The 27,098-nt window shown below is 48.0% G+C and overlaps 1 protein-coding gene across 2 annotated transcripts in view; it reads left to right on the top strand.

Annotated features, from left to right (window-relative positions):
* The window catches only part of LOC126533710 (Kv channel-interacting protein 4-like), a 301,307-nt gene that overhangs the window by 104,029 nt on the left and 170,180 nt on the right, over positions 1 to 27,098 (top strand). The window contains exon 1 of one of the 2 annotated variants that reach the window (XM_050180899.3): positions 14,742 to 20,778. The exons of the other annotated variant lie outside the window; for it this stretch is intronic. Within the exon in view, the coding sequence (XP_050036856.1) occupies positions 20,634 to 20,778 (145 nt within the window). The 5' untranslated portion in view covers positions 14,742 to 20,633. Of the gene's footprint in view, positions 1 to 14,741; positions 20,779 to 27,098 lie in introns of those variants that run through there. 2 annotated transcript variants of the gene reach the window in all.

The following is a 27,098-nucleotide window of genomic DNA, read 5'->3' as shown; positions in this document are numbered from 1 at the left end:
GCCGACACACTGGGAAGCCACTGATACGAGAGAAGTTTCGTTGTAGGGCAAGAGTCGGCCATTCGGCAACGAAAGGAGACTTCACATTCCAGAGAATGAAAGGGGGAGTAGTGCTATCTCAACCCGTAGTGAGATAATAAAGCTGCCGTGAAAGCATTTCTATTCAGTCGGTGTCGCGGACAGGGCGATCAGAGGCGGACATTGGCGGAGAGTCCTTCTGTTCTCTAGTGGGCTGACGCAACTTGTACTTTCATTTCACTACGCCATTTTGCCGAGGTGGAGTAGCATACGTATTGTCGGCTTACGCGCGTGCTGTTCACGTACCATCGTAACCCGACAAGATTTCCTTTTTTTATCTCGGTGTCCCCCGTATACGGTCTACCCTACAGTGCACGCTTTTTCGTTAGAGCGTAGCAGTGCTCAGCTTATCAGAAGCATTCGCTCTGCCATTACTGTCGCTTTTTCTTCACCGGCTCCTTGTACTGTGCAGGTTCCTTCACGCCTTCTTTATTCGTTGTTTTGTTATTATTTCTTTCTCTCTCTCTTCTGTTTTGTCGTATTGCTTCATCTCGCATCTCTGCGCTTGAGCTTAGGGGGTTCGAGCTAGCGGAACCAGACGACGGCGTTTCCCAGCGTTCCTCGCAAAATCCGGGCGCGTTTAAGATGGAGGAACGTGAGTCAATCATGCGGCGAAGTTCAATATCCATCAGTCTTGGAGTTCGCTAGTAAAGACCGTCGAGCAAAAGAGAAATAATAATAATAATAAATACATAAACGAAAGAAACTCCATCGAGGGAACCGAGGGTGTGCAAGAACGGAGCACGTTCGCTCGAGACGGGCCTCAATAATGTACTCACGCGCCGATGTTGCGTGAACGGTTCGAACAAGATGAAGACGTCGAATTCCTTTCTTTTCTTGTGCTACTGTATATAGGTACTTTCTGCTGGAGAAGCAGTTCGATAAACTTGTTGCTGGGCGCTTGGCTCCAGTCAAATGAGGACGTGGCGGAGATTACGTGCAAGACAGGGTACATTTGATGAACGATAATCTTCAATTTGTTGGCCGTCATTTGCGGCCGCACGCGCCGTTCAAAGCACACTGCGCGAGGTGAAACCAGTTGATTGCGCACGACAGTAAACTGGGGCAGGCGAAGCGACTAAATAGAGCGGGCGTGTGACTGCACGGAAAAGCTATTCCGTAGCTGACGGGTCGCCACTGATGTCCCTCGTTCATGGACCAATCGACAACATTCTTTTCCTGGTGACGTCACATGAACGACCCTGTTGACGTCATGATGTGCAAAGAAGAAAGCGAATGAAACCCTTACAGAAGCATGTGATTGCTTCTCGGATTATCGGAGATGGTTCAGGGGCCCTTTAGGTTAAACTCATTAGTAGATTACCCTTTTGCGATAACAGAGTGACCATTCGAAACGTGAGCGGAGGATTTGTAAGCTAGAAACTAAGCACACACACAAAAAAAAATCATGGAACACGAGTAGCCATACATCCAAGTTCCTGCGCGAGCTCCTCAAGATTATATGCTGACTTTGACAGCGTTTGCTAGGTGCTTCTTATCTGCTTATCGCAGAGACACGCGTTTCATTTCAAGGAATCATCGCAAAAATGAATTTCTATAAACGCAAGCTTCTCAATCAAACGAATTCATATCTTTCTTGACAATCATTAGTTACAAAGAAAAAAAAATGATATACCAGTCAGGGCCCCCGAGCTCCACTCGTTGTTATCTGAGACGTTCGCAGAATAAGAAACCTCCATTTTATTAAGCAACGGAAAACGCATTCTAGCAAACTCCTCCAAAAGCAACCTGTGCAGGTCTTCAAAGAGTAGCTGCCGGCGGTGGGCCCAACAACCTCTGTTGTTGCAGAAGTGTTTCTTGAACAAGCCGGACAATCGACCTTTCACCGAAGCTATGGTCCTGGTAACTTGACCTGACCGATCACCAGTTTGGAAAGGTCCACGTGCGCTTCTTCAGTTCGCGAAAGTAGTGGGCTTGAGTGCCCGACCGTAACATATGTGCCTCGTCCATCACCCTTCCACTAATCGAACTCTCGTCTTCCCTATCCTTCACTCCCTCAAGGTGCAGAGTAGCATATCGGACAAATCATAGTCAACCTTTTTCGCATTTATCTCGCTCTTTCTCTTAGGGTCATTGCGCTTCGGTAAAGCCTAATTAATTGGCGAGCCACTCCACATCCTTGTTTAGTGTTTGCGGCACTCTAAAAGAATACAGAGAGAGAAAACACTTATTTCTTGCGATGCTTGGTCCACGTCGCCGTTTTGTACGCAGCAAGTGCTCACGAAGATGCCCGTGGTGAGAAGGCGTTCTACCTCCTCAACTCCTCACGAAATCGATACGGTGGTCTCAGCCACAGACAGAAAACGTGAGTTCGAGCACGGAACAAGGGCGGTGAGCCGGGCGAGCTGGAACGTATCCGTGATAGCACGCACCTTGGAACACCTTCAAAGGTGTCCACCGACCTCCTGCCTACGTCCAGTCGTTATCGTCAGTGTGCGCATACGTGCCAGGCTTTCTGTAGCCCCACCGTAATCGCGAGGCACAAGGACCAGCGCACGTGTGAAATTATTGAAGCTTTAAAGGTTGAAAAGAAACGGAAACGCACCTGTTAGCCAACCTGCTATGGTGCTGAAAAAAAAAGGAGGAAGTTGAATTTTTTGACCACTGTTATCAAGCTTGTATTCTTCAGTTTAAGTGGTCCCACACTGATGCCTCACGGTCGTTATCGTGCTTCATTGTGTGTTATGTCTTTTTTTGTTATTGTTGTTCACAGCAAAAAAAAAAAAAAAGAATCAATGGCACGGTAAAAGCGAGAGAAATGCTAACGCATTTCTCTCGCTTATATACAGTGCTTATATACAGTGCATACAGTGCTTGTCCCGCCATTCTCTGTATGCGTTCTTCTTTATTGCGCGCTGCTCTTGCGGCTCAACTGACGTGTCAGCTGGCGAACCCTGGAATAAATGCGCCCGCGTTTACCTAGCTGCTACCCCCCTCCGCACCAAGGGTTGACCAGGGAAAACAAACACGTCGTCGATTGAAGTAGGAAATTGCTTTCGGGCAGAGGCGCAGCATATGAAGAGTGTGATAGGAAATTGTGGGGGTGTGGGAGGATGGGCGCTGTCGAACGAACTTTGGTAATGTGTGCAGCTGAACCTTGGTTTGTTAAAAATAAGATGAGAGAGCGTATAGAATATGAAGAACAATATTCAAAATTTAAGGAAAGTGAAACAACAACAACAACATCTTCAACAGCGTTTTTTTTTCTGTTCCAGCCACGAAATTATTCCTCATTGAATGAATTTGGAATCACCCGTCCCCCCTCTCAACAGTCCACGGTGTTGTGGTTAGAGGTGTCGCTAAGTTATAGACAGTTATAATAGTAAAACGTATACTTCTGACTAGATTCAGGTGTTTGTGACATTCGTCACGGTTACAAATTTGTATTCATTTGGGATTAAAATGGAAGATTTCTCTTATTTCTGAAAGCTCGCTATACTGTACAGGAGACCACGAACGACAGTTACGAAAAACACTAGTACAAAAGGGCAAAGCTATTTAGGAAATAAAAAATAACATGAAAACGCTAATATAACCGCTTTCACAAAGATAAACGAACTAGCACTATCTATTACTCCTTTGCCGAACAGAGTTCTGCTTGCGACTGTGATAAAACTTCCGCGCCCGTATTGCGGAACTGCCTATGGGCTGCCTCCGAGATCGCGCCGGCATAGCTGGGTTCATTGCGATCTCGGAGGCCCCAGTGCATGCCATGGTCAACCTGCAGAGCGTGAAATCGCGAAAGTGCGGAGGCGCTGCTGTCGTATTCCGTGCGAAGCATAAAAAGTGTTGAGAAATGGTACTCGTGTGAATGTTCTCAGCAGGCAAGGTTGACAGGCGTGACCAAGCTTTCAAAAGTTTACTTCGCGAAAAATTGTGGTTCGAAGCGGCGCACAGCGAAAGGAGGTGAGTGTCAGCGTAGTCCTCCGCTCCGATTATGTCATTGCTACGCGTGTTTGTATACAAGAATTTGTTTTTTTTTTATGTGTAGCCATGATTGGATCATGGTCGATGTGGCTCAGCGTCCCATAGAAACGTCTTGACCCCGAGCTTGACACAGACACCCTGTTTTTACCGCTTTGGCTGTGGTGTAGCGAATACCGTGGAGCATCGACTTAAGGCCCTATTGTGTCCTAATGCTGAACACGACGTCCCGGGTTCGACTCTCGACCGCATTCCAATGGGCGTGGAATGGGGGTGGGAAAAGAGGAGAACGCTCGTGTACTTAGATATAGGCGCACTTTAAAGAGAACCCGACATTTTAAAAGTTAATCAGAAGTTCTCCGCTTCGGCGTATCTCCAAGCTCCGTTGTTTCTACGGGATGTTAGATGCCATGAACCAACGTAGCGTATGCATGAAACTAGAGCCATGCTACCAAAAATAAATTCATACGGTTTTCTCAAAAAGAAGTGTACGTAGTTAAAGGAAACATACTCCGCGCTTTGGTATCGCACCCAGCACCTACCAACACGCCAGAGCAGTAGTTCTGGCGAGCAAGCTAGTTAGAAGGCTAGAATGTGACAGCTCGAGATGAGTTTTTGTACGGCATGTCGATTATTCTTGCCTTTCGCCCTGCTTAGTTAGTGGAGCGACTCTACCTGTCAGGCGGTGGTCCCGGGTTCGATCGCAGGACAAGGGTCGATAAAGGCCTTTATCTTCGTTTAGCATCTTACGTGAGTGGCTAGTAGTTTTATAATACATTCAGATGTGATACCAACTCTGCCCTTCATGAGCATACGCCTCTGCTTCCGATTTCCGCAGAAATTTGAAATTCACTTAAGGCAAATAGAGACAACAACGATTATTTTCATTGAAGTGACTAAACAAGGAGGCGTTGGCACCAGGAGATCGTCCCCGCATCTCTTTCTCGCGCTAGAAACTTGGCAATGTTTCGTAAGTAGCAGAACATCGCAATGGTAAATAAATTACGCGTCATCAAAATATATAAGCAGAGCACATAGCCAGAGTACGAATGGCACAAGAGCGAAGGAAATACAGCTTAAGATGTCATAAACACTATCGGTACTTAAAAGAGGAGACGTCAAAATAAAGAGAGGAAGAGAAAAACGTACCACTGCTTCGAAAGCTGAAATTTAAACGCAGAACAGAATGGCCATTCTCATCGGACGAGATGCGCGAGTTCTGCATTCTACTATTGGCCGACTGCCACTGGCCTCCAAAAACTCATTTACAGCAATGAACGCATGTTCATTGCTGTCAGCTGTTGGCCACGGATACAATGGCGCTATGCTGATTGGCTTCCGATAAAGCCTCATTAATTTAGATACAAGTCGGCTCGTTCGTTTAAAGCAATAATCTAAAGAAGATGACGATTTTTCTAGCGCCCAGCTAAAAATTATGCATCCCATAGCAATTAAGTCACTGCGGCAGTGATAGCGAGCCTGCACCCAGAAATTTACTGGAATGAATTTGCATATGAGAAAAGAGCCAGGCTTTAGTATTCGGATTCCATTAATCTGAGTTAATAATCACGCGTGCAGTGGAATGCGCTCCAATTCCTTGGGTGGTCTAGTTCTCCTGCCTTCCGGCTTTCTTTAAGTCCCTGTAAAAAAAACAATAATAAAAGAACCTCCTGGGTTTGTTCATTTGGGGACTGAAAAAATGGGTCGCTTAAATGATCATACTGGGTTCTACACCTTGCGTTTGTTAGCCGTCAATTAAATATCCTCGGTCGTGCAAAGGTCTCTCGTGCAAAAAAAAAAAAAAAAGAAAAACAAGAAAAACCGAAAAGGAAATTAAATCACATGTGAGACTTGGCGATGTGTGCGAGTGTTTCGGTGTGCATACCTTTCGAGATGAAGAACGTAATATATCAGCAAGTAAGAAAAGTTCTTCACGCGTGCGAGACTCATTTCTACGGGAGCCATATAGTAGGTGTACGGACGTACATCTGCGGGCGCTGCGATGTTTTTTGTCACCTACTGTTGGATGTGGCGCTTTTGGTCTAAGAAATTCTAAGCTGACGAAGTTTAGATTTTTGGTTTTGTTTTCACGAAGCAGGCCTCGCTCTACTCGCTTAATGTCCTTGTCCCGATGCGAAGAGCCTACGCGTCATTTTTCTTCATTTCTCGACCAGCCGAAATTCTTTTTTTTTTGTTTCTCCTCCTCAGTTGCGGACCGCATTCGCGAGTTCATTTCGCTTTCGCTTTCCTCCGACTGCTTATTGAAACAGATGGAGTCCCACTGCCCTGCCTTTGGTAAATACGTAGAGCTAAGCGCTATATCTTACCCTCTCGTCTTTGTTCCCGTGGCGAAACGTTGATCCATCCCCGAATACGTCCTTGTACGGCCAGGTTTGTCATTGAGATTATGTTACTGTGCTTCTTGTTCAGGTTGCTTATGATGAGGTGTCTGGAAAATACATCGTTCTTTCGACCTTAGCCCTCGAGGGCCGCCAAGGGCGGACGCAACCAGTAGATTCAGTCCCTTGGGCATTTGCGCCTGGACTGACGATCTTTGGAAACGTGACTGTAATCTATGGTCTACGTTTTCTTGCTTAATTGTTTGCAGCTACTGCCCCTGCACGTTTAGATATTTTTGCTGCCGTTGCTCTCAGGAACGTCGCTTCCTGCACTTCCGACTTGTGTCTGTGGTCTAAATCTGTCACCGCCGTGTCGTCATGTGAGAGGAAGTCAAAGACGACAGCAGTGACAGGGTAGGCACCTCAAAAGTCATCGTAAGCGGAGCCAATGTTGCACCAATGTTGCACCAATGTTGCACCAATGTAGCCCAACATCCAATTGTCGCTGCTTGCAACTTGTTCTCGAGTGCTGGAGTACGTTAGGTAGCTTCACCATGGGTTGCCTGAAAGAGCCATGAGATGATTGGGGTAAGCAAAGCTTCTGTCGAACACTGTTGCATTGAATGCCCAGATCATCATCAGCAGAGAGACATAGGCACCCTACGTACTCACCGCTTTAGATAAGCATCATTTTCTTGCACGAAAAAAGTCATAGACCCTCCTGGTCTTGCGCTAACAAAGAGATCAGATCTCGAACCTCTGCTGGATTTTCTCGTACGCAGTGACTTGATCAATTCTATGTGAACCCTTAATTACGTTTATTTCCAATTTTCTCTCTGTTCCTATGACCAGCTCATGCTTGTGTTGCTCTTGTGCTCTTCTAACCTATATTTAATCTGTTTTGATCAGCCATCCAATGCGGTATTCCGATAGTGCTTAGCTATTTCGCTGTGGAGTTTCCTTGGCAGCTTCTTGTAATTTTATTGCCCTTCTTTCTTTTCCCTCGTTTTTCTTTACTAAAATCTTGGTATAGTTTTCCTTTAGTTGCCAAACTTCACAGATTTCTCAGCTAATAAAGAAGAAAGTCGGCGATTGTTCGCGTCGTGCCGTCATCGTCCTCGTCACGTCAGCTATTGCTGTCTTGCACAGCGCTGCGTGAAAGCTGTCTTCAGAGAGGCGCTAGTTTCAAGTGAGAGGGTAGCTTAAGAATGCTGATAGTGTTCTTGTCAAGATCCTAAAGTTGCACGAGTGCATGCAAATGCAATACGTCATATATGCCCAGGCCACACTATTCGACACCCCCCCCCCCCCCCCCCGCAATGCTGCTGTTTCATTAAGGCAGAGCAAAGCCTCGCATCTTTCTTTCCCGATAATTGTTTCTTTAGGATATCGGGGTACTGCCCAATTTTATCTATTTCGCCTTTTCCGCTATCCTCCCTATTTTCCCGTTCTATCGTCTGAGCTAAGCCCGAGTTCATGGCCAACGGACGAACTGCGTATGCAGTGCGCGCGTGCTATTAGGCACCCCCACTATCGATTCGGGGGTATTTGTGGCCCGCTGCCCGGTTAATTATCTATGCGTCCTCCGACCCGTCTCCCCCAACTTCCTCTTAACCCCGTGCGACCTCGCGATCGTGAGGAGGCCCAAACTTCCCAAGCACGCCGCGGCGCCCTTTCCCTCACCTCCTCTTTGTTGACGCAGAGATTGCGGTCGCCTTTTCTATCCCGGGCCCGTTTCGAAGCCCTTAATTAACATCGATAAGGCACCCGCCCGATCTGCTTTCCGTACGCACGACAGGAACCCTCCCTCCGTCGCATATTCTCCCTATCATCCCTAGTTCCCCATCGTGTCGTCTATTGAAGCAGCTATATAGAAAAAAAACTCCGCGTCTGTCCTTCCATCTGCTCGTTTCTCTCTCCTCTCCCTAATCTACCGAACCCACTTTCCTTAAAAACACTACTCCCATTCCCGCATTCAGTCTCCCTCGGCTTGCATTATTCCCCTTCACGCCACCACTGCTCCAAACAGTAGCAAAAACGTAGCGAGATGATTGTTTTTCCCGTTCGCTTTCCTTGTACCAGCTTTTCTTTCGTAAAAAAAAATTCTGCTCCATTGCTGCCAATTTTCCCTTCACGCTATATCATTCGAGTTCCGCATCATCACCATACTCGTGTCAGTCGGCGATGCGGCGGGTATTTTTCATTCTATTTCCACCAACCCATCTTCCTTCCCGAAACCACATTCTCTTTACCATTGCTTCCCATTTTTCTCAGCGTGTATCACCTCTAACGTCACTACTGTGTACGACACTGTGTGCAAAGCAATCGTTTTTTTCCTCCACTACTCAACCCATCATCTTGTCTTTGTTTTGAACTCCTGTTTCCCACGATCCCTTCCCTGATTTTGCACTTCAATCGGTCTTCCCTATTCGCACCACCATCGCGTGCAACAGTCGGTTGGGAAAAGCGTTGCCAGGCGCCGCAAGGAGAAAGTAAGGAACGAGCGGCAAGGGTTGAAGGAGTGGTGTGGAAGCAGGAAGAGCAGGAGAGCGCTTCGGCGGAAGTCGTCCCAGGATTATCGATTGCTTCCCGAAAAGATGTCGCTCCGCGCGCAACTCCCTGTCTCCCCATTTCCTTCCCCTTTCGGGAGCGCGCGGAATCTCGCGCGCCATACTCAAGCCACTCTGACGCTGCTACGGTGTCTCGATAAAGCCTTCGCGGTGATTGCCGCGGCAGCAGAGGAGGAAACTTCCTCTTTTTTCATTATGTGGGAAGTTCAACCACTTTGGAGGTATCTAACAGAAAAAATACCTGCTTATCCCGAAGGCAATGCGCTCTAAGGCAGCCTCTCAAAGTGCTAGATGGGATGAGGGAAGAATGCGACAAATTGGCACGCGACGCACGAGCCAGTTGTTTCAAAGAGCGACTTTGGCATGAGAGAAGAATGCGTGTCATCGTGGTCTAATGGTTAGAGCACTGATTGCTGTACTGGAAGACAGATGTTTGATGTCACCATCAGGCACACATTTTCTTTCTTTTCGCAGTCAAACTATGGAAGGATTTATATGGCACATTGCGTATGATGTCTGTTGATCACTTTGTGCGAGAATTACCTAATCATGGTATTTTCCGAATGATACTCTACTGTTTTCTGCGTTAATTTTTGCACTCACATTTCTAATCATCTACGTTTCATAATATTATAGTTCAATGTGAAACCTTCTGTGCCATTCCTGCAATGTCCCAATGACATGAGATAGCAGTATTTGTAAATAATAAAATATAAAAACAATATCTTCATAGCATCATAGGCGTACTTCACTTTGGAAGTATCTAACCGAAGACGCGCGAAGGTGCGTTGAGCGCAGGCGTACAGTGTACACGAAACCGCGAGTTCGTGAGAAATACGGGGTATACATGGAAACGTCACTTTGATTAATGAGACTGTGCAAGGACGAGCGCTCAGCTGTCGAGACGTCACAAATCATCACAGTCTAAGTTTGCTGTAGCGTAGCTAGGGAGCCAGCGGTGTCAAGTCCTGGTCTAGTTTTATTTTGTTTGTCTGTATGTCCTTACGATGAGCGTGTCCTTCATTATTGGTCCAGAATGAATCGCGACCCAGCAACTTGCGTGAAACAGAGAGCATACCGTTATCCGTTAAGGTTCCGGCTGTTTCGATTTGGCGATAAAACCTGGAGGTAAAGATAGAAACTTGACAAGGAGATAATGACCGCGCAACGAGTAGTGGGGAAACAAATGATACGATGGCAGCGTGAATTTGAGAACGAACGCTTGGTGCTCGCATGCTAGATGGGATATAGTAAGAAATGAAGTTTGGCAGGTCATGCAATGGCGCCGCGAAAACGCAGAGCACGGCGTAATCTCTCCCCGTCGCAGATAGCTTTCAAGCAACAGTGGCCTGGGCGGGCGCGCGCGAAGGCTATGGCCGCCCGGAATAGAAAGCAACCCCCGCCCACTCTCCCTAACCCCGTCTCGGAGCCTTCCGGGCGACGGAAGACGGCGGGTTTCCTTCCCACTTTCCTCCCTTGCAGGTGCGAGCTAGAGCTGCTTTCGCCGGCTCATTCTAGCCTGCTTTTGCTCGCACATACTGCACACGGCCCGCGGCGATGGTTTTATCTCCCTTGGACTTCATACGGAACCTCACGCCGACGGCGACGACAGAAATGCGCCTGGAGTGTCCATACGATTGCTATCGCAATAAACATTTGTAGGCATATGGTGGGAGTCGGCAGACGCAAGGCAGGGGCAATTTGGAGATCGCTGGGGGAAGGCCTTCCTTCTGCAGCGGACGTAATGAGAGACGGATGTCAATCAAACATTAGCTGTTGGCACGACCAGTGTGGTGGAGTGAAGTGTCGCTCCTCATGCACTTCCAGGATACGACTGCACGGTGAAGTTGGTTTTGCGGACAGAAAAAAAATCGTTGTTTCACGGCGAGTGGGGAGGTGGTGTCAGCGATAGCTTGCCAAGGGATACACATCCAATTCTGCGTTTCACTTCATGCGCTACTTGTGTTCGCGAATTATGTTTTTTTTACGGCGCAATATGTGGCAGTGGCCGTGAACTCCCATAGTTCAAACTGCACGTGCCTTTTGTTCAAGAAAAGAAAGAAAAAAAGGGGGAAGAAAAGCAAGAAAGAAGGAAAGAAAGACAGAAAGAAAAAAAGAAACTGCCACTGCACGCGTGATGTGTTACTAGGTGCGAGGAATCCATTAACTTTACTACATAATACCAGTCTCTTAGCTCCGTGATTTAATATTCACGAGAAACGTCCTTCCGACGTCTGCTTTCAGCTGACGGCTGCTAGAGGCGCTGGTTGTTCATCTCAAGAATTCCCGTACTTTGAAAGATGGGAAGCCGCTTGCCACGGGAACCAGTGCTATCGCATTGATAACGCAACACGTGTACTCACAAACAGAAATGCCCGTTCGCCATCTCCTCGCTAACGTCCTTCTACCATTCTGTATTTATAACATCGCTCACAGTGACGTACTTTTCGCGCTGCTTCCTGTATAATATACGGGCGCGTAAGTTAGGTTCCAGTAAGCGTCGTGGTGTGAAAGTGCACGCAACATTCCCCCCCCCGTTCTAGAGCTCATTTCGCAATTGCTTGTTGGCATACCACGCGAAACGGATAATCATATAGCGACGATTGCTTCATGCAGTATACGTACACGTACTCGGTATAGAATGCGTTATCACTGCATTGTTCTGGCATTGCGTGATTCGAGCGGTCCCTATACCTGCTCGTACATCTTGATTCTCGACCTGTCTGTAAGCGTTAAAGGCCCGACTGTATAGCGAAATTTTGGGCCGCGTATAATAGCATAGTTTCAGGTAGTGTAGATATGAATCAGTCTGCGTTCAAAAGACTTCACGTTTGAATACAAGCGTATGCACTGCGAAAGGTTCGCAAGAAAATGAACGCTTCTCGTACCGAAACTGAAACCGCCCTTAACAATTGCCGGAAATGACGCAAGACCCAGAATGACAAGAACCAGCGCGGGTCCTCGCCACGGGTGCAATAGAGCCCCAAGCTTGCTCACGATGCGCTCGTGAGGTGTTTCTGTATATATTGTCCTTCTCCCAGTGGCGCTGAGTTTTAACCAAGTGTCCTCACCATGGCCTCCGAGATTGGGGGGGGGGGGGGGGGTGTAGGGATTCCTGAGGCCATAGTTTCTCACTACGTTACCCAGAGTAAAATATGGTGCCACCGTCTATGGGAGGTGTCTAAAGAGCGCTGTGCGGTCGTGGGAATGGCGGTATATGGGTGTGCGAGGATTGTGTTGGCTGGTGTTGTACGAGGCTTCGTCCAAAACGTGGATATCGCTACACGTATAATGGGTTCTTAAAGTAAAATCTGCATTAAAGGTTTTAATTCAGCAATATTACATCACTGAGTGAGATTTACTTACCTACAATGCAAAATTTATTATTATTATTATTATTATTATTATTATTATTATTATTAGTAGTAGTAGTAGTAGTAGTAGATATGGAAACATACAAACACACAAAGGAAACAGGGAGGGAGCAAGTTGACAACTGTCACCGGGAGGGGCGCAACCGGCCTACTCTCTCGGGAGGAGCGAATGAAAAGAGAAGAGGAGTTGGGAAACTAAGAAATAGGAAGAACAGACGACAAGCTGTTCGAAAGCGAGCGCGAATCTTGTCGTCTGTCCTCCAACTTTAGCGGCCCGCCGATACTTTCTTGCGTTTCATGTAATTGTACATCCAGTCACACGTCCACGTAATTCAACAATACATGTTTTTGTGCAATGGGAAGTGAAACATTGTGACAGACGGAACGGTGCTAACCAGCCGCGACTTCAAGATGTCCTGGCTCTCCGAGAACGATGGCAATCCGAAACCACAATATACCGGCACTTTCGCGCATACCACAGCGCAGTAGCGCCACATTTCCCTTGTGTTTACTTGAAGTAAATTTTTACTAGCGCGAAGAAAATGAGACGAAGGAAGAGGAACACGAAGATAGCTAGACGAGTGCTGGCTTCCAACTGTTCTGAGCGTCCAAGCAGTCTTAATAGAATAACTGTTACAAAAACCTAAGAAAACATTAGTCATACAATCTCTGCGCTGTTGCAATGTTACAAAGGCTAAAGGAACCAATCTAAAAAACTTATCTTATTATGAAGCAGTGGCAGTGACGACGTAATGATGCACTTTTGCTTTGCTTTAGTTATGTAGTAAGCCGCTATAATCTCTCTCTCTCTCTCTGTTTTATCTGAGGCTCGCTTCAGGAACTTTGCTTTTTCCAGTACTGGCTCACACCCGCCTTTTTACAATGGTCACCCTTGTGACCACCTATATTGCTGCGCACACCCCGATGATGCTTGCGTGCTCTATCATTAAAATATCGGCCCGCCCGCCGAATATAAGAAAGGCCGCAACTCGGTGGAATTTCCTGGAATAACACGTATTCCAGGCTGAATCTAACTTTCAAGAAAAGAAATGTGTCAACATCCTCCTTGAGAAAGCAACAAGGAGCCTGTGGGGCATCTTTGACATTTGATGACACTACCATGTTAGGAACATGGTAGTGTCATGGTAGTACCATGTTAGGAACTGAAGGGAGTTGCAACATTTCACGCAAGAACTGATGGTCACTGTCTCGAAAGAAAAACAGGCGAGAAACAATTTGCCTGACGAAGAGGTGTACTAATCCTAGACCACCACGTTCAAGGGGGAGGAACAGACTGTCGCGCCGCGTCGATTCGCAGCTCGAAATCCAAATAAATGTTGCAAATACGCGATGCAATACCTGAAGGCGAAGTCTCGAGCAGTGCCGTACTTGTAGCACATACATAAGACGGGAAGCTAAGAACACGTTGCACACTTCAGCACGAATGAACATTGACAAATGCCGCCCTCGCCATGAATTCACGGGACGAAAATCTCGCAGGTGACGTGCTGGGGCTTGCTGCTTGGGGGAGTTTTAAACAGACAATTTGACAATTACGAGCCAAAGCATACGATGAATTTTCTTGCAGTTGGCCTTTAAGGGGAAGGTGCGTGCAAAGGCGAAAGCGTTCGATGTGTTACACTTTGTAACATTTTTTAACGAAGTGCGCTTGCAGCAACTTCGTTAAAATGATTTGACGAATGTCGAAGGTATGCTACTGAAAAAGAAAAAAAAAGAAAACACTCGTATTATTCGTTTCATTCATAACCAACAGTCCGATATGGTGACACGACATTCTAAGTAAAGCTACCATGTTCACATAGTGCTACTTAACGTGGTTATATAGAAAATATGTGCTTTTGCAGTGTAGCGTAGAGCTTGTATGAGATAAAATCGTAATCAATACGCTTTCAGTTGAGTGAGGTCAAAGTAACAAAAGAGAAATGATTCTAGCCGGTAATAGTTTATTAAATTGTACTGAGCTTTCATTTACACACTTTTTTTGTTTGGCTGAGTGCACCTCAGTATACAATCGTCACGACTAATACAGAGCTGCACTCGCACATAGGCTTTAAAATATTTAGTGTTAACGCTACGAGTTAGAGAGATTTCGGCATCGAGGTTGAGGCTAGTTGAAGCTTTTTATGTGAGCCACATGGGAAATAGCATATATATGTTTGCGGTGTAAACAACAATACTGCGTCTATGCTTGTCTCTATGTATTTATAATGTCCAAAAAAAAGCTACAACACGTTCAGGCCGCGACTGGGACATTCCCTCCGACTGGCATAATTCCCTGCCGTTCGCAGAGTCCGAAGATATAGATAGCGCAGCACACAGTGTACACAATGGGAAAGTTGAAATGCCTTCGCGCCGACTTCTGGAGCTCAATACTTGTCGGGTGTCACAGGCCTGCTGCACTCACTCTCAACTTCGCTCAGCGAGATGAATATATGTTCTGTTTATTCTGACTCTCGACGGCCACGTTCATTCTGTATTTCGCCCAGTATGCCCTCTATACGCATTCGGGCAGTTTAATGCAATCTTTATTGACCTGTTGCTTAATGCGACCTTGTTTATTTTATCGCAGGCCCCCCGCAGACTGCAGAAAGGAAGGCCGGGCGCCAAGCACACGCCTGATGCAAATGCCGGTTCTACGAGCATCGAACGAGATCATTGTCCAGCCGTCGCGAGGATCGAAAACTGGAACGCAACACGGCTGTCGCTAGGAAAACACATCGACTGATTCGGTGAACTTTAGGAGAAGAAGAAGAAGAAGGAAAAAAGGAGAGAGAGAAGAGAGTACACAAACACTACCCGCAGACCAATGTTTGGCATGCCTCCTGCGTACTCTCGGTGGACCCTAACCACCTCGCTTCTGGTGTAGGTAAACGCCATCGCCAGCGACGCCAGCGCCTCGCAGCGTCATCGCCGGCAACGAGGAGGACGTGCTTGGCAGTGGTATAGAACACGTCGTGTTTACACGCAGCCACACATCATTCCCCCGAGCATATACGTTTCGGTGCAGTAGGGAGGGGTGGAACAAACCAAACAGGCGAGCAAAGTTGAACAAAGCAAACAAAGCAAACTCCGGGATTCCAGAAACGAGATTATTCGGCGAGGCAAAGCTTCAGAGTGTAGGTGCTCTTCTACTTCTGCTTCTGCTGTTGCGTCAACCTCCCTCTTTCCTTCGACTTTCGTCGGGAACGGCGATGCTCGAACTGCGCAGCTCCCGGGACGACTACCGCTCGAGTGTCGGGGGAGGAGAAGAGGCGTCCCGCAGACTCCTCGTCGTTCGCTTGTCGTCGTAGCCGTCGACAGCAGCGAGGACGAGCAGACGAGGCCGGACGTTTATTCGCGCCGCATCTGAGCGTTATTCTGAACCTCCACACACCTTTCGCGCTGCCCTCGCAGTCTTTCTCGGAGTCTCCCTCCTGTGTCGGCCTCAGTTGATTCGCCGCCTCTCCAAAGTCCACTTCTGCTTCCTAAGTACTCTTTTCTTTCGGCGCGTTCCGTGTAGGCCCCTTATGTCACAGAACCAGACTCGGTGAGTCGGCCACTACAGCAGACGGCCGTCTGTTCTCTCCGTCAACCTTGTCGGATCCGTCTGTTTTCTCTGAAACTGCGCGCTATATGGAAATATACGAGCCATTCACTAGTTGGCTCTGTCAGTTCCTTTCAGAAACGTCGTTGGACTCGTCTGTTCCGTTTCTCGGGGAGGAATAAGCCTGCGTAAAACACGAATCCCCTGGAATTTGACGAGTCATTCACTAAGTGGCTCCATCTCCTTTACTCCGCAGCGTTGTTGGTGACGCAGACAGTGACGGCGGCGTCAACGCAGGCAGTGCTCGATACAGTGCGGGAGTAATTTCCTTGGAAGTGTTCCCAGTCTGCCGCAGAACGCACCGCGCGTTCGCGACAACTAGTTGTAATATTCGACGACCTCTATAGAAGTGACCGAACAAGAAGTTTTCTGCCACGTCGTCGTCGTACTTGGACTCCACTTTAACAGATTGCTACTAAAGAATTCATGGTTGCGAAACCTCCCGACCTACTTCTACGTCACCAAGGTTAAAGACAAGAAGGAAAAAGAAAAAGAACAGTCGCTTGTCACCTCGTCGTTTCTTAAATTATGAACATGGCCTAGTTTTCAGCCAAGCGGGCCCGGAGAAAAGTTGATCTAATGGGATACGTTCGTTCTTGTAACTGCAACGTCGTTAGAGTTTCCAAAAGCCTTTGCGCTGAATTTTACACTGAGTGAGAAATAGGTTCACAAACCTAGCCGGAGTCTGGGTAATATCGAATTGTTCGTAATATCGAATCCACACCGAGTCCGCAACATTTCGCAACAAAGCTATATAGTTTTGAACGCGCATCGATTGGCGAGGCACTTGTCACTCCGTTGGCTCGGTAACATTTTTTTTTCTCAAACAAACATTTGTGCAAAAACGCGGTCCGGTTCTATCAAGCTGTCAGTCTACGACAAAACAATTCTGTGTTTCTTTTATTTCTTATTCTTCTTGTTCCCGAAAGTTGTAAACTCGCGCTACCGTGGCCAAAATCCTACAAGGGACGATTCCTTGGAGGCGGTGGTAATCTTAGCAAAGAAGTCGCGAAAGCTTTGGCTTAAGTGAACTGCTAGGGTCTGTGCGACGTCTTGGGCAATTGCAAAGAAACGAGAACTAGAAAGTTCTGGCTTGAAAGTTTAATGCACTTCGTGTGTTAGTTTTTTTGCTTCTGCCTCTTTGCGGAGGAAGAGACAAAAAGAAAAACGTCCAATACGGTTGTTGTATTTTCTCTGCCTTGTACTTTGACATCCTGTTTCTTTCTTTCTCGCTTCTTTTACTGACGAGCGAAGACTTTTTTCTTCGGCTGTTTCTACGTCTACATCTCGATGTAAAGTAACTACAATATCTTGACATCTGTTATTGAACAGTAATAAATCTGGAACGCCTTGTCAGGACAGGAAACCGCTGATAGTTTGCCAACCTATCTATTGCAGTGTTGCTTTTACACGCATCCAATAATTTCTTAACTTGAAACCTCATCGATTTCCCCACGCTTTGTCCGGTGGCAGGAGTTAAATTTTGAACACCTCGCAGGCCGCTCTATCGTCTTATGTTTATAAATAACGTCATTGTCGCGGCCGCTAGCTCGGCAATGCTTGAATGACAGTCTCTAAAGAAGCTGTCCAGAAGCCTAAGCGAAGACGTCAGCTCAACTTGAGAAAAACGTGTCACAACTACGACACGATTCCGTTGAGTCTTGCTCTTTGTGTGATAGCTTGCTCGAAATCGGGCAGGCTTGCGAGAAACTTTTGAGCACGACGTTTCCAGAAGCAACATTTCATGCGCCCGCCCAAACGCAGCGTCGATCCCGTTGTAGTACAAAGAGGGACGGAACGCGCAGACAAAAAAGTTATTTTCAATGAATTGCCGTATTTTTTTTTCCCGTTCAATCCAACAATAGCCGCAGCCAACCGCAGCCCACAACAAAGACGAGTATAGCGCGCGCGAACGCTCGGGCGACGTAAAAAAAAAAGAACAAAGAAAGAGATCCAACAGCGCTAAGCCTTTCTGACGAGGGGAGTAGCACGTCTTCGTTGTTTTCCGGCGTGTCTCGGCGAACCATCGACTAAGCCGAGCGGACGCAATGGCGTGACAAACGACGCGACGCCGCCTATCGGTCGTAGACAGCCGCAGCAGCTAGCGTTGGCTGGGGTGAGCGAAGGGATTCGTTCCTTTTCTGTGGATGTCACAGGCCGTTCGCTTCTGCGTTTGTCGTCGAGCCGGGACAGTTTTTGTGTCGGGAGCGGAAAACGATTACTCGCCGGCGTAGCGGTCGCAATCTGGCATCGCGATGCTGCCGCCACTCTGAAAACGGCGTGGAGAGGGGGGATCCAGTGTCGCAGGGAGAGAGGAGCGACTCGTTGCGTCGGAATCCTCCTCCGACGACGATGACCCGACCATGTGTTGCAGCCGATGGCATCTCGATCGGTCCTTCGCTCGAGTCAAGGCAGGGAGACGTCCCCGTATAACCCAGGTGTCAGACAAAGCTGTTGACTTTTGCAGGTCGTCGGCATTCGGAACGTCCCACACATATCGGACTCGTCTTCTATTGGCTTCGTTACCGATCCTCGTTTAAGACGCAGCTAGTTATACGTATCTTTTCTTTCTTTCCTCCCTTGCAAGGTGATGGCAAGTCTTGCTGCAAATTGCCAAGAAAGACGGAACGCTTAGAAGTTGACGGGTTCTGTTCCTCTTATACCCGAAACCTTGAGGCTTGAGCGTTGGGTATTCCAGTGCTACCTAGACCACAACCACCTACGCCGAACCGGCAGTTAGTCGTACGTCATCGTCATATCTTTTTCCTTGGCAACAAAATCGTCTCACTCCAATTCGACTGTTTCCAAGGTGGCGTTGTTTTCGGCGGCATGCCATCTTCTTTTTCGATCGGAACGGTCTGACACCGGGGTAAAATCGACGTTCGCGGTCGACCTTTCATGTTATTTTCCGTGACCGCGGCTTTCAGTTTTGTGGTGATTTAGTCCTATTTTTATTTATGCATGTTGGGAAGTGCAGAAGACACGATTTATAGGAAACATACCCGAGAGATTTCTTTGCTAACGACGAAGGAGCATACCAGTACGGTGACCCGTTTGTGAGGCGCTTGGAAACATTGCAGAACACTCCGCTTCTTTCGAACTATCGTGTCAGCTTTGGATTTGAAGATTCGCACTCTCTTGCGAGGTTTGACAAAAAGCAAGGCAGTCCTAGAGATGCGAAAGGAACACGAAAACAGAGATCTACTAATCATCGATAAGCCTCGATGTAGGAAAGAGCAGACAGTGTGACTCACCTTCGCAACTGATAAACCCGTGAAGACGTCTCGTCGCCGAGGAGGCGCCAATTCTCCTAGCCAAGGAGACGTTGCCTGCCGTCAGAGTGATGAGAAAACAGCTCTACGCGTGCACAGTGCTCGCGATCGTGTGCCACCGGGAGTGTCACTGGTGGGGTTCAAGATCTTTGGGCGCGCATCGGTGCATCGGAACACCGACGTCACGTCTAATACGGTGGCGGCACCTAGTGGTCTCGGAATCGACGAGTGAGGTTTGACGTCTACGCGGAAGTCACCACCCTCCCTCCAAAAAAAAGGTGTTGTTTCTCCCAGTGAGTGTGCCGGTGTGTCGTGCGAGTGTGCGCGTGCCGACGAATTCAAGCCTTCGATGTGATGGTGCGGTGATTGGTGCGCGTGGTGTTGACGGTGGTACCGAGTGAACGGTGACGGTACCATCCGGGTGTTTGTTGAACCCTGACGTCGCGTGGATAGCCGCACGCTTCTGGCCTATAGGTCGAACTCGAAAAGGAAGAGGTACGATTCCGAGAAGATCGAAATCGAGTCGCAACAGGTGTAGAAGAGCTCCGGCAAAAAGCAAATACTGGAGCCAGAAAAAAAAAAACGTGATTCCAGACCGTAAAACTGCATAGTGTGCGACGACGGAGAGCTAAGAGCAGAAAGAAAAATTCTGCAAGCGTCGGTAACGGCAGTTCCTGGAAATGTTGATGAAGTCCTATCATAGCTTACTGACACTGCGTTAAAGGCTGTTCGGTGATACCTCTACGCCGGACACCGGAAGGTTGTAGCACAGGCTTGTCGAACTCTCGTCAAAGTTTAACGAAGGGTCCTCCACGGGATTTTAAAGAGGGTAGAATAAGTGAAGCACTTTCTAAGAAGCTTGAATAAGGATCTGCAAAAAAAGGTCGAAAGAAAACGCACGTTTTAGGCTAGGCAGGAGTCGCATAAGTTCTGGCAGGTTCCGCTACAGGAGCTAGAGAGGTATACAAGATTAAGGAAAGGCCAGGTCCAGGTTAAAACGCGATCAGTAATAAAGCCATGTCAAAAGAGCAGTAGCGTATATCCCCAGGAGCGGCTCGGTTCCTAGTACCAGATAGGTCCAGGAAAGGCAGACCATAGTGAAAGCATAAACAAGAGAGAGGCTCGGTGGGCGTGTGGTCCAGAGAAGAGTCAGCCCTAAGAGCCAGATAGGTCGACGAAAGGTGCGAGATCGGAGTAACGGTACAGTCAACGTCGCAGTTGGGAGAATCCCTGGGAGGCATTCGCAGTCAGACAGGTCCAGGAAAAGGGTGCAAGGCTTAGGGCCAAGCGAGACAGTGACGGAAAGGTCCTCCGCACGCGATCCGGTCGGCAGACGAGCACTCAACCCGGGCCAGCGACTTCGCTGAGACGGCAGGTCGGGCGCGGCGCTCGAAGCAGGGACGACGACCCCGGGGGGAGGACGTCGGCGCGAGTCCCTCGGGGCGTGGCCAATGTCCGACGAGGACGAAGAGGAAGAGAGCGTCGCCGGAGATCTGGGGCCAGCCTACCTGACCATGGGCGTGACGGCGTCCGTGCTCAGGGCCTACCACCGGATCGCCAGGATGCTGCGCAAGGCGTGGACGGACATGCGCTTCGGTGAGTGGCGCAAACTGGCGCAACCTCCCTATTTGTTTCTCAGTGGATGGAGCCGAAGTTGTACGTACTTTTCTTCCCCCCTGTGTTCCGCGCATGATTTGCGGGAGACATTTGTAAAGGCCGTCGCATCGTACGGGTATGATGAGTGAGCAGCAAGCCTGTGATCAAACCATCTCTTTCCTATGCTGTGCCTACTCGTTGAGCACAATTACAGACGTAATTTCGACGTCAGGAAAGTTCTGTTGCCCTCTTTCACTTACTAAAGCACCTCGTACCATTCGCGGGTGCTTTTGTGACTTCACGGGACGCAAGAGCAAAAGATGTACACACGCGCTGACAGGTACATAGGCACGCGTAACGTGAACAAAAAGGGAAGTAAACAAGAGAGTTAGACACTCACACGCATAATGTGGGAATGCACCTCGCTCGCGTTCTCTCATCCCCCCGTCAGCAGCGAGACTGACTGGACAGCCTGGCTCAGGTCCGGGGACGTCGACCGACAGCTTGAACTGGTGGACTGGGCGGAGAAGGCCAAGCAGGCCCAGTGCCTTACTTGAGCCCGATCCCTCAGCCACCTCCCCCGTTTTCCCTTCCCCCTTTCAATAAAGTTTACCACCATATCTACACGTAACGCTGCTGGAGCACCTTGATACATTGACGCGCACGACGATTTCGTCCCGCAGTAAGTCGTCGCAAGGTTACGTTATATTAATGATTTTCCGTGGCGGGGCTTCGCATGAAACAGGCATGTTGTGCGTTGCTCTGTTTGATAGATAAAACATGAGGCAAGAATGTACGACGTACGCCGCTTTGTATTTAACTGGAATACTCGCTTTTCAACCCTTAACCAACGGAATCCTTGAATGAAATTTAACATCCTCTCGACAAAATGAAGCAATAACATTGCAGCAGTGGTCAACGTAATTTTTTATGACTGACGTCAGGTTAGGGCAACGTACTTTATTTTGTGGTTTCTCATGGATGCATGTTTTTATTTTTCGCATTTTCGGTGTTTCTTTCACTGCCACTGAAGTCACGTCATCAATACAGAATGCGTTCCGAAACGCTACCGGGACTATGGTCAGACACTTTCTTCTATCACGTATCTCTTTGCTTCACAAGCCGGACCAAGATATACGTGACCGCCCGGTTCTGTATACGCCCGCGCAGTGGTGATTTAAAATGTCTGTCCCTGCTCGAAATTAAAGCTTCAGCAGTGAACTGATCGTGATGAACGCCTTTCTTGGTGGCCTTTGCACGGTTCTTCGGCTTTGTGTTTGTAGCTGTAGGTTCTTCGCGGCCTACATTTTTCAAGCGGCCCATTAAAGCTCACGCCCGCTCGGGAAAGGCAGGAGCTTGATTAGTATTCGAGCGAGACTCTTCCTGCACTCTAATCAGTATTCAAGCTTCTTGCCGTCGCCTTCCCCTGTAACACTGCTTGCTGTTCATGCCACTGAGTCGTGTTTTCTCTACGAACATCAAAGGTGACTTCGCGCAGAGCGCGGGTCGCAAAAACAGTCGGCCGCATATGACTCGAGATATAAAACTTGGCAATTCCTCAAATGAAAAAGAAGGAAACAGTGTGGAGGACTGTAGTGGGCAGACGGGAGGACACAAAAAATGAGTTACCGGGAGCGACACGGTCTCATTAGCCGCGAATATCTTCCGAACAGGCCCTGCTACCGGTGTTACGGGGCAACACGGTGTGGGTGGAACTGTTCGTGAGGGGGGGGACGTAATGAGGAAGAGCGAAAATTAAATTTGGAGCAGCGCTAATGGCAAGGTTCGGCAGATGGCGATGTCACCGCTCTTGTAGCCTTTTTGAGAACGACGTGAATGCGGAGTCAAATGTCTTAACGCGGGTCAATTAGTTCGACCTTTCGTAAGCGGGAACTCCTCCTCGTCCTTTCGATCCCGCCCTCTTCTCTTCATCGTCGTTTCATTCCCTCGCATCTCCCCTCCCTTCCCTTCGGGCCTACTTCCTCTCTACGGTTTATACATCCGCCCCTTTAAACTTGTTTTTTATTCCTAATCACTTTAGTTTTTATTTATTAGTCTTTTTTTCACTATGTCCCTGTCACACTTAATTCCTTGTCTCTCCTCTTTCGACAGTGCCCATTTTCTTCATTCTTTCCTTATTTTATTCTTTTCTTTCCAACATTCCGCTCCTTCTCGTCTCTCCTTCTTTCCTTCCCTGTTATCGTCTCTAGTTCCGCCCACGTTTCCTTGCTTCCACATTTTCCATAACACGTTTCCGTCCAATTGCTAACTCCCCTACTTTCTCTCATTAGTTTCATTCATCTCTAATACCGCAACTACTTGCTTACTTCCCTTCTCTGGTTTCCTCCCCTCTGATTCTGTCTACATACATTTCTTCGCCTTCTCGTTACACGTCTTCCCAATTTCCCCACTGCTTCCCTACTTCCTTCTTTCTCTCGTCGCTTCCTTCCGTCTTCGCCTTCTCGTTACACGTCTTCCCAATTTCCCCATTGCTTCCCCACTTCCTCCGTTTATCCCAACTTTCTTCCGTCTCGCTCTATGCTTCCTTCATCGCTTGGTTCTTTCTATAGAGCATTTTTTATTTTACTTGTCTTTTTTTTTTATTCTTCCCTCAACTACTATTACCTGAATCTTCCGTACTGCTCACTTTCAGTCTCTTTGTTTTCCTTCCTCTCTTACTCCGCAAGGAAACCAAACACCGGAGACGACATGACACAAATCTGTCTCGAGCCACCGCTTCTTCTGTTCGCTGTCGCGTACAAGGCTGCTCTACATTGAAGTGCTCAATAAGGAAGAGCAGCAAAAGAAAAAAAAGAAACCTGTAGAGAGCTTGACTTCAATGCTACATCTTCTGACCCGTCTTAACGAGTGGTTCTATTCTAGTCCCGCGTTAACCTACCTTAACGCCACAGCTTGTCCCCGAGGTTTTCTATGTTAGGCAGAATCGGGCTCTCAGTAACGTACTTGGTTTATTTTTGTGGAAGTTCCCCGACTCGTTTATTTCAAGTGAACGGCTTTTTAATGACTCGACCGCTTTGCTGAACCGCTGGCCCCTTTAAATGGAGTACGAGCGTTTAAGGTGGATCTCCCGTGATCTGTCCTTATAACGACTCGCTCAGGCGAGCTTGAAACGTTGGTTTCTTTTACACAGGAATCTACCAAAAGTTTAACATTGTAAGCTGCTTCCGGCCATGTTAGAACATTAGGGAGGAATTACTATTTGTTATTTATGGAGATGTGTTGCGGGAATTCTATTTTTCTCCCTTTTCTTCTCGCATTGAAAGCCAACAATTTGCAATATGACATCACAGTACAGAGAAGGACAGAACAGGGTGGAAAGAGGACATACTGGAAGGATACAGGAATCAGCTGCATGCTTGCCCTTATCACCAGCTTCCTCAGGATCGCGTTCACTTCGTTTAGCGTCTTGTGCTTTCGGAGCAAACTTATATCTTTTCTCATAAAATTAGATATAAAAAAAAACCGCTTTTGGGTAAGCGTAAGAAAGCGACATTCTCACTCTGCCAGAACATAAGTTGTATGTGTGAGGCGCATCTGCAAACATTTCACAAAACGCGCGCGACATTAACTGCGCAGACCAATCCTGGATTGCGTGAAGGTGACGCCGCATGTCCGTAATACTAACCAATTACCACATCCAACTTCTGTTGCTAAGTTGTTCTTTTGCTGTCTCGCTATGGTTAGGCTTTGCCAACGGCCGCGTACACCTCCCGAGTGCGCGCGAAAATAGCTATAGGAGGCAAGAGGTGGTGTTGGGTTAATACGCGGTTCAGATAAAATGGCAGGATGACTACAAAGGTCTTGCAGTCTGTATTTTCTGTAGCCCTGCTGTTTCCCACGTCTTGCGCGTTCTGTGGCACCTTTCGCTGAACGTTACCAGAGAAGGTTACCGCATAAGGTTTCGCAGAGGGCGCTTGCATTGAGAGAAGTACCATCAATGTGCCTTCGTTTGTTCGCAGTTCGATCAATAGCGACCCCGGCGACACCGCAGGTTTAACCAGCTTACTGAATAAATAACCCAGGAGCGACAGTCAGAGGCCTCTGGCAATTTCGGCGTTGCCTGCCAGCCAGGCCCAACAAACCGTCGGTTATTGAAACACATTTGTTGGCCGAATGCGCCCATGAGCTTTCTGGCAATCGAGGCTAATTAGCGCGAGCAATTTATGCATAAAGAAAGAGCGCATCTCACCGCAGTTTAGACGCAGCGCTCTCGATTAAACGGCGGGAAAGGGCACCATGTTTTATGCAAATATGAGCGACCAGAGACATATAGCCTTTCTGTTCTTTTTTAAGTACTTGCTTTCTTTTTTGTGTGTGTTTGTACGCGTCCACAATTCTAGCACTTTCGCTATCCACAGTTCTCGCCCTCTTTCTCGCTGCCCTTGTTTCAGCGCCTTTCGTCAGCAGTTAAGAGCACAGTTCCGGAAGATTGCCTTCGTATTCCATTTGTCTGCCAGACCACGGAATTTCCAGACGTTATTCCCGTTTCCATTATTTTCCCTGCTGGTACTTACATCCCTTCCATTCGTTCCCCATTTGTTGTTTTGCCGCCGCCCCTTTTTTCCCTGTTTCGGGTTTCTTCTTTCCCTTTAGCCCCTTGCACCTCGGACACCCTCCGCGATGCTCCGCGTCTACGGTGCGTTAGCGCAGCAGAAGTGCTTACCCCGACTGAAAGCCGCAGGAACAGGACCGCAGCTCCGTGGTGGCGGTGTCTGTACACCCTCATCCTTCCACTACTCCCCTTAGCCCAGGTTCCTCGCATTCCGCTCTCCCGGCTCCCTCTCCGACAGGGACGCGCCGGATGGAAGCGGGGGCGTGAATAATGTATGCTGCGAGGATCTCGACTTCTTGGTCTTCGTTTCTGTCGCCGTCGTCAGCACTTCGCTCCGTTGCGCCTCGCCACCGTCGCGTCGTGCTCTGCGAATGCCGTTGCACTTCCCGCCTTCTCTCGCTAGAGCCTCGTTCTTGCGTTATTACAGTAGGTGCGCGGCGGTCGCGTAAGCCACGCCGGCCGGCGACAGCTGTATGCAGTCTGCAGGACAAAATCGCGAGGCCGTGCGCCTCTCCACAGCATGCAATCTTTAGTACGTAAGGACCGCTGCACGCCGTCGCATTTAAGACTGCGTTCCAGCCCCTCGCGTTTGTCAGCATCTATCTATCTATCTATCTATCTATCTATCTATCTATCTATCTATCTATCTATCTATCTATCTATCTATCTATCTATCTATCTATCTATCTATCTATCTATCTATCTGTCTGTCTGTCTGTCTGTCTGTCTGTCTGTCTGTCTGTCTGTCTGTCTGTCTGTCTATCTGTCTATCTGTCTATCTATCTATCTATCTATCTATCTATCTATCTATCTATCTATCTATCTATCTATCTATCTATCTATCTATCTATCTTCCTGTCCTGTCCTGTCCTGTCCTGTCCTGTCCTGTCCTGTCCTGTCCTGTCCTGTCCTGTCCTGTTCTGTTCTGTTCTGTTCTGTTCTGTTCTGTTCTGTTCTGTTCTGTTCTGTTCTGTTGAGGACCATGGTGATAGGGCTAGTTGATATGGTGCCATTATAAATAACGATGTTATGCGCAGACGCAGAACATCGTTGCGACGTTTAACTTGAGAAGCTCCAGGCCAGTTGTTGAGACTGCGTCGTCGAGCAGGGACATTGGTAAGGGTTGCGTTTTTTCTTAGCGAACTTAAATTGCCAATAGACGCGCTCGTGCCACGTCTACGGACCTCTTCGTGTGGCGCGTGTGTGCGAGCGGCTTTTTTTCTTTCAGGCAGTTTTTTAGTTAAAATCGATCAAAGTGCAGTCGTTTGGAGTGCCTGCTGGGTCGCCTAGTAAGGTGGGCCGGTGCCGGAGATGGTGCAATGGGAAACGGTGCTGATCCCAGAGATGGCTTGATGAAAAGTGAGCCGATCTCGGAGGACAGTGTAGCCCGCGGTCACGTGGGTCGAGTGATAGGAGGGCGGGGGAGGAGGAATAGAGGGGCTTCTTTTTCCCGTCCCGCTGATTTGGCGGGCAGGCAGGCACGCAATCGATATGGTGCAAAACGCGTTGCGGAAGACAACAGTTACGCAGCATTTATGGAAGCTTCACCGCACATGGATTCACGTAGAGTCCAAATTGTATTGTTGAGATTTGCGTGTCTACGGTGTCTGACTTCGGAGGAACGAGCTTGACTCGCCTTATGCCTTTGTGCTAGATTTACGTAGGAGACAATTTTTTTTTTTTTTTGCCATTAAGTACTTCGACGCTACTACTATGGCGCTCTTATTTTTTCACGTTAAGAGTACGC

This window comes from Dermacentor andersoni, chromosome 7, assembly GCF_023375885.2.
Source record: "Dermacentor andersoni chromosome 7, qqDerAnde1_hic_scaffold, whole genome shotgun sequence".
Classification (NCBI taxonomy): Eukaryota; Metazoa; Arthropoda; class Arachnida; order Ixodida; family Ixodidae; genus Dermacentor; species Dermacentor andersoni.
This window is presented reverse-complemented; position numbering and strand designations above follow the sequence as displayed.